The sequence below is a fragment of the Planococcus citri genome, chromosome 4 (genome assembly GCF_950023065.1).
Source record: "Planococcus citri chromosome 4, ihPlaCitr1.1, whole genome shotgun sequence".
Lineage (NCBI taxonomy): Eukaryota > Metazoa > Arthropoda > Insecta > Hemiptera > Pseudococcidae > Planococcus > Planococcus citri.
In genome coordinates, this window is record NC_088680.1 from 50,985,826 (window position 1) to 50,994,374 (window position 8,549).

At 33.6% G+C, this 8,549-nt stretch overlaps 1 protein-coding gene across 1 annotated transcript; it reads left to right on the forward strand.

Moving 5' to 3' along the window:
- Window positions 1–511: 511 nt before the first annotated feature.
- On the forward strand, window positions 512–6,252 carry LOC135843911 (dopamine beta-hydroxylase-like). The gene is made up of 9 exons (XM_065361957.1): window positions 512–824; window positions 890–1,036; window positions 1,123–1,389; window positions 1,487–1,684; window positions 1,765–1,849; window positions 2,214–2,380; window positions 2,558–2,740; window positions 5,414–5,601; window positions 5,715–6,252. The coding sequence occupies exons 1-9, from the start codon at window positions 549–551 to the stop codon at window positions 5,956–5,958; spliced, it is 1,755 nt and encodes a 584-aa protein (XP_065218029.1). The 5' UTR covers window positions 512–548; the 3' UTR covers window positions 5,959–6,252.
- Window positions 6,253–8,549: the final 2,297 nt, after the last annotated feature.

Genomic DNA, 8,549 nt, shown 5'->3' on the forward strand with positions numbered 1-8,549 from the left:
CAGAACCTTTTCAATTAGTCAATTTAACCAATGCTAAAATTGAAAAATCATTTTACTTATTAATTTTTCGTTGAGATGACTTGTCAACATTTTTAAAAGCTGAAAGCTGGTATATTGAGCGACTCTGCAAAGTGCAAACACAACGATAAAGGTCAAGTCACAAATTTTGAGACACCCTTCACATCAGCTCATTCTAGAAAATTTCAATTCTTCGCTCCATGTTCATCCGGGCATTGCATACCTACTTATTAGGTGTTCTTAATGAAATTAATTTTTCCTGACAGGAGTCAACTTCAAATTAAAGCTAACTAATGTGGTTAAAAATTAGTTACCTATTTCTCTAATTTTACAAATTACTCGAGTCGAACAACTTTTAATTATTAAATCCCTGTTCAGAGTAACTCGAAAAACCAGCCTTCGCAAACTGCAATATTTCATCCACCTCACACTGGGTAGGTATGTCTACGTTTCATAAAGGGGGTGTTATATAATAAGGAAAACTTGACAACGTTTTGTCATTTATACGAGTACTTCTCACAACGTCCAAAATGCAGCTCGTCAGTTTCTTTTTAATTTTACTCTTCGGATTCTCTCATTGCGTGAATCATTTACCCAAAGGGGTTTATTTCATTTCTTTAGATTCGTCGGCCAATATATCGATGTATTGGTCGTTGGATTACAATCAAAAATACGTGCGTTTTGAAATTCATTTACCATTACGTCGTTGGGACTGGTTCGCGATCGGATTTTCCGATTATGGAGAACTGTATCAGGCTGATTTGTGCATTTTGTGGAGTGATCGTAAATGGAATACCGAGTTCCAAGTAAGTTTTTTCATTTTAAACGAGGAAATTTATTTTATACTAACTGCTTCTTTATAAATGATTAGGATGTTTGGACAGACGAAATAGGCGATGTGCATTTAGATGAGAAACAAAATTGCGAAGATTTTGACATCGATTTTCACGATCATTTGACCAAGTTCACTTTTTCTAGAAAATTTGATACTTGTGACGAATTTGATTACGTTATCGAGGCGAGTAAATTTATTATTTTACATAGTTACACGAAAATCTCCAGTTTTTTCAATGATTTTTTTCCTTTTTTAAAATTGTACTGCAGGATGGAACAACTCATATTGTATGGATGAAAGGAAACGGTTTACTGACTGATGTAGAAGGCCGAAATGTTGATCATGCTTCGAAACACGGAATGCAAAGAACTCAGTTATTAAAAAATCCCGAATTGCAAAAAATTAAATTCCCTCAAGACACCAGAACAGTTGAATTTACAGCTGATCGTGTTCAAGTACCCGGCGATGACACCACGTATTGGTGTTACGTTCAAAAAATTCCCGAATTTTTATCGAAAATTCATCACGTTATTCAAGTAGGCGAGAATTTCATAATTTATTTTACACTTTTGGTTCATAGTAAGTTGAAATCACGATGATAAATATTGATGAAGGTAATTTTCTCAATTTTAGTTTGAAGCTGTAATCCAAAGTGGAAATGAAGGATTAGTTCATCATATGGAATTATTTCATTGCGAGGCAGCCTACGATAAAGATATTTCCTCATATAATGGACCCTGTACTCACGCTGATAGACCCAAAGATACAGAAATTTGTAAAAAGGTGTTAGCTGCTTGGGCGATGGGAGCTACCCCATTTTTATACCCCAAGGTGAGGAAAAATTTAATTGGTAATAACTTTGATAGGTCGTATCATCGAGGATAAAATGTTCAAATTTCATTTGTCTGCAGGAAGCTGGTTTACCTATCGGTGGTAAACGTTTCAACCCCTACGTTATGTTAGAGGTGCATTACAATAACCCTGAAATGAAATCAGGTATGATTACTCGTAATTTTTATAATTTCAAGCGTTCTATTTCTTGTTAGGCAATACCTTTTACATCTCATTGCTACACGTAGGTAAATAGGGTTGCTAGCTGCGTAATTTGAAGGCGCAAAGTAGTCCAGTGAAATTAAATGGCAAATGCGTTTCACACTCTTAGAGTAAAAATAATTGCAGTGTTTCGAAATTATATTTTTTAAAAAGGACAAAGTTGAGTAAAGTAACGAAAAATATTGATTCAAATCACAGATGAGACTCGATCTTTAAATTTATGAATTTTGTTTGAAATAAAATCAATCGTAGGTAAGCTATGGATCATTCTACGTTTACAATGGGTATTTTGTTTTTCATTTATTAGACTTTGTAGACAGCTCAGGAGTACGGTTGCATATAACACCTACATTAAGAAAATACAACGCTGGAGTAATGGAATTGGGTTTAGAATACACAGATAAGATGGCAATTCCGCCAAAACAAGAATCATTTTTGTTATCCGGTTATTGTATATCAGAGTGTACTGCTGTGGTAAGTTGTAAAGTTTTAAAATTCTTCAAAAAGCTTTTAATTTTTTTTGGAAGGTAATATTAAGGATTGAAAACGGGAGCGCTCTCTCTCTCGGATCTCAGATCTGTTTTTTTTTTTTTTTGAAAATTCCATTGATGATTAATTCAAATTAAAATAATACTTGAAACTATATCACAGAGTCTACCACCTCAAGGAATCACCATATTTGGATCTCAATTACACACTCATTTGACAGGAGTTCAAGTATTGACACGACATATTCGCGATGGAAGAGAATTGCCAGAATTGAACCGAGATAATCATTACAGCACTCATTTTCAAGAAATAAGGCTTCTTAAAAGACCAGTGAATATTTTACCAGTAAGTCGGATTTGTGATGACTGATGAGATGTTTATCCAAATGTTTTAATGTGGGGAGAAACGGGATTGAATTTATTCAAGCCAGCTTAGGGGAGGGGGTCTAAATATTTTTATTTTTAAATACATGTACATATAACTAGAAAAAATGGGGAAAAATCTGAAACAGGATAAATGGAAAATTATCAAATTTATAGAAGAAAATATGATGAAAATAAGAACTTTTATTATCAATTTTGGCAAAAAAGGGAACTTTTTTACAGCTAAAGAAAAATCAATACCTATTTTTTGAACAGTTCTGTAAAAGTCAGAAATTTCTCAGGAATTCTGAGAAAAACTTTTCTTTTTTTTTAGAAATAAAAACGCTGGAAATTATTCATTTTCATCCCTTTTTTCCATTAAAATACAAAAACTGAGTGAAATTTTTTTTTAAAAACATGTTTTAAGAAGGGGTGTTATATACTTTTTTATTTTTGTTTAAAACTCAATCAATCAGTTTTTGTTTTAAACGATGTTTTCTGCATGTGATAGCACTCCTGACAATTTTGACAAAAACCCAAAGGTTTTTCCGATATTTTGGTAAAAAAACATGAATTTTTTGGCAATCTTGGCAAAGCAGAACTTTTGGGGCAATTCAGACAAAAATTACTTTTTAGATTTTTTTTTTAGGTATTCCTCAAGTACCTACTTATAATAGAAAATGGGAACCTTTCGGCAATTGTGACAAAGAATAGAATTTTTATTTGGCAGTTTTGAAACGAAAAACAACAAGACCTTTCAGATAGCTAAAGCAAAAGTCTTTGGCAAAAAAAGCAGGAATTTTTTGGAAATTTTTGCAAGAATGTATTTCTAGACAATTTTGGGTAAAAAATTGGACATTAACACAATTTTAGGAAAAATTCCAACTTTTTTTATTAGTTTTGGAAAAAATTAGAATTTTGACAGTTTTGATTAAAATGGGATATTCTTCCTTTTTCGGCAAAGAAGGAGGGTCATTATGGCCATTTTCGTGCCCCTCGCTACTCCGAGACTTGAATAGCCTTTTCTTATAGGGGATGGTCCCTATTATTAATATCGGGTGATATTTTCCCAGGGGAACCCATAGGGAGGATGTGGGGTGGCCCCAAAGTCGAAAATTTCAAAAAATTTTAGAACCACTGCTCGAAAATGTAAAAAATTAAAAGTAGCGAATATATGTTGCTTTAAGGGTAAGCAATGCAGCACGTAACGCTTTTTTCATTTTTGACCTTTTTGGGGGTTGTGGTGGGGGTATTTCTATTTTTGAAAATTTTGGAACCCCCTTTTTTGACCCTTCCCGTCGAGCCCCGCTAATGCCCTTTTCATGGTTTATTGCTACTAGTAGTAAGTTCAATTGATATCATTTGCAACCCCCTCAACAACTTGGCTCATATCGAAAAATTCAATTTTTGACTTTTTTTTGAGGTCCACATTTTGGGAAACCATGAAAAGCTATCGAGGTCCGGTTTGCATGCTTGAATTTTTATTTCAAATCAATTTTTGACTTCATCTTTGCAGATCACTTTCGGGGGTGGCGAACTTTGAGAACCCCAAATGGCCATAATGACCCTCCTTCTTTTGAAGAAAAATATACATTTTTTGGTCAAGTTTGGCAGAATATTGAACTTTTTTTTGATAATTTAGGCAAAAAACATCCCGTTTTTAGCATTTTGTCGAACAAAAACTCTGCAATGGAAATTTTAGCAGGCAAAAAGGAACCTTTTGGGCAATATTGACGAAAAATAGAATTTCAACTTGACCCTTTACCAAAAAAAAGTAAAGTTTAGCCAGCAGAAGGAAAAATCAACATCTACTTTTTGGATGTTTTGGTCCAAAAAAAGCAGGAATTTTGGGCAATTTTAGCAAAAGTTGGGACAATTTGACAATTGCGAAACAAATTAGAATTTCTTAATAATTTTGTTCGAAAATTTGACTCTCCCACATAATCTTGGACAAAATTAGGACATTTTGGAAAATTTTGTAGGTAAATAAGAAATGAGATTTTTTTTTTACAATTTTGACAAGAGAGGGAACCTTTTTTAGCAAACATACATTTGTTGGTAATTTTGGCAAAACATATGACCTTTTTGGAATAAGTTAGCAAGAAACGGAATTCTGTCGCATTTTTGTAAAAAAAAAAAAAAAAACTATTTGGCAACTTTGACAAATTTTAGACAATTATTGCAAAAATTAGCATTTTTTGAATTTTTGCAAGAAAATAGTGCTTTCTAGGTAATTTTTTCAAATAAAGCAGGACTTAAATTTGACAATTTTTGAAAACTTGACAGCTATAAGGCCAAAATCAATACTTTCTGTTCTTCTTTTTTTCCTTCAAAAATGCAGATTTCTCACCAATTTTGGCAAAAATTAAGACATTTGGGACAGTTTTGGCAAAAATGAGAAAAATTCGAGAACAGGAATATGGAATATCTACCTAGAGTACTTACTCAATTGGGAAAGAACGCTGCCATTATTTTTCATTTTTTTAGCAATCATCTGAAACAGAACAACGAAAAAAAAGTTCGAATTAAAACATTGAAGGGTAAAGGGGAAGGGAACAGATATGCCGCACTGATGCAATATTTTTTCATCTCAACTTTCAAGTACCAGCTTTTGATGCAAAATTCTATGAATGTAAGTATGTATTTTTTTTTTCAGGGAGATGCTTTGATCACAACGTGTCGTTATAAAACAGAACAAAGAGAAAACATTACTCTCGGAGGATTCTCCATTAAAGATGAAATGTGTGTAAATTATGTCCACTACTATCCAAAAATTGAGCTAGAAGTGTGCAAAAGTTCCATCAGTTACCAAACTCTATTTACTTATTTCCGTTACTTGAATGAGTAAGTGATTCAAAATTCATCACTTATTTAAATCCAAGTTGAATGTACGTATACATGTACCTTATTCCTATTTGATTCATATTTGCTATTTATATGTATAAATTAATTCACAGATGGGAAAATCAAAACACCAATTCGCAATATGGTATTAGCACAAATTACGGGAATATCAATTGGAATCAAGACAGAGTTACCGACTTACAAAGTTTGTTCAACGATATGACATTATCGATGCAATGCAACGCCAGTACAGGTTTAAGATTTCCTGGTGACTGGGAAAATGTACCCTCAACTCACGTACTTTATCCTCTTCCTCCACCAATACGAAGTTGCAAACAAGATGAATTGATTGTGTAGCAATACGATTAGTTGTACTCACATGTACAGGGTATGCAACTGAACTATGGAACATCGAGAGGGGGGGGGGAATTCTTGAAATACAAAACTGGAACTCAAAAATTCAGGGGTGTTAAACCCATAAAAACCAAAATCCATATCAATTTTTATTTGTTTTTTTTGTTCGCTTTTCTTTTTCAAAATTGGAATTTCTAAAAAAACCATCATTCAAATTCTAAAATTTTGAATTGATACCAAAAAAATCAAACTCTTTACATTTAAAATATTGTGTTAGTATTGGAAATTGGTTGAAAATAAAAGCTATAAAAAGTTACAAAAATTGTACATATTTTCTCCTTTATTTTCTCTTAATATTTTATGTACATAGGTACTTACATTCATGTTCAATTTCAACGAATAAAGTTGAGAAATGAAATCTACCGCACTGAATTATATAAATTCCAAAATTTTTAATTTTCCGACATTTTGCATAATGATGTAGGTACCTATCTAATGAACAGATCTTTCAAATACCTAATCAAGAAGACCTCTGGCTGCAGTTTCCTCACTCCAGTTTATTTTGAACTGATTTTGAATGATTTGAATATTTTTTCGGAAGTACATACATACTTACCTATACCTACTACCTACCTATAAGCACATTGTTCTGAATTTCTGAAATAATACTGTTTTATACTTCAATTTCTCAAATTTTGGCGAATTTCTAAAAGTTGAAGAAAAAAAGCGAACCGTTATAACACCACCAAAAATAAATTTAAAAATTCAGATGAGCGCAATGTACTAATGATTATTTCAAAACCGCAGCTTAGTGGGCTTTTGAGATTTTTTAAAAATATTTTGAAGGATGAGCTTTTCAAAATCATGAACGATCGATATACCTACATACCCATATAACCATGTATTCAGCGTTATGGTAAAACCTATTTGGATTAGGAGTTGGACAAGCAAGCAGTCCAGTATGTATCTAAGTATGGACTGCGATATCTATGTACATATCTAATTTGTCGCGTCTATATGGCGGCGACGACCGACGGCAAAAATGTAATGTGGCATGGCATGGTGCTATCTCGTTTTCATTTTCGTTTTCGAGTGTTTAATAAAAATGAACGTGCATCGTATAAACCTATGTATACTCGTACAAGATTAAGTACCAACGATGACCAACGCAAGTACCTAGAACCTATACCTAGACCTACCTAATAAAAGAAAGTACAGTGAGATGCAATGTCGCTATAACTTTCTACAGTGAAGCGTGTCTCAATTTCACCTAAGCCGTAATGGTGTTTTGTTTATTACCAAATGTCTACGTAACATTGGCCATCGTATAAATATATCTCGAACTTGACGAATCTTCCATCTACGACTGGATGAGTAAGAGTTGGTGCCGGTGTCGGTGTCGGTGCTGTAACACTTAAGTTATAGCCTATTAATGCAGGTACTTAGATTTAGTGGTTGTACAGTTGTACACATACTGGTGTGCTATGGTATGCTGTATGCTATGCTGCATGTCTCACGGGGCCCATTTTCATAGAGTGCGAATTGTGTTCGCAATGTACCTATCAAAAATAGTCAGATACGGTACATGGGACATGCACGTTACATACGTGTGTAATGTAATGCAATATAATGCAATGTAATGTACGATGTCCGTTGTCTACGTATGAACTTCTACCTAGACCTACTAATTTTACGTAGGTCTAGGTAGAGATACCAGCTAATTGCATGTACCTACATTGTACGTAGCTACATACCTTGATGTATGCAGAATTGCAGATAATACTTTTACTTACTACATACTATCACATTCACGAATGTCTTGATCTACCCGTATATGCTCTACAGTGCACATGCAACATAGCTTGCATATTATGTTTACGTGTAACCTATAGCTATTGCAATTGCCCAACGTACGCTTACATCTCATTTATACTGTACATCTACCATAAATGAACATTGAACCTTCTCTGAAGTGATATATTGGGTTTTGTCGCCAATGTCACATAGGTATTGTGTTGGTACTGTTGGTATAGATATATACACACACACTAAGCCCTGGAGCAGTGTTTGCTGAGTGGAAGTGGATGCAGCTTCCACGATGAAAAATAGGCTGAAAATCAAAAATCATTTATTGAAGCACCCTGCACCATAATGGATGGTACATTACACCACAAAATTGAAAACAGATGATGGGTCATTGAGTTGTAACCTACATATTATATTCATTAACAAAGAATGACTGCAGAAAATAATAACGAAGATTTCTGGTAACTTTGAAATTAGTGGCCTTGTAATTTCTTATAGAGAGAACTCATCTTCTAGTGGAGGAGCTACGATTTTGAAATATAAAACCAAACCGAATATGTAAGTTGATTTTGAATTGGTTTGACGATGGCTGAAGAATCCTAAAGTGGTCGGTTTTGATTTGGTAGAAAAAAATTCTAGCTAAGATGTGGGAGGGCTCACTACTCGACATCGTTTCAGATTTTTGCACCCATACTGATCATATTTCACAGATTGAAGTTGGGATCATTCTGGCATAAGTCGCATTGGTGATTTCGTCATTTTATGGCAAATTGTTGGCGAAGAAATCA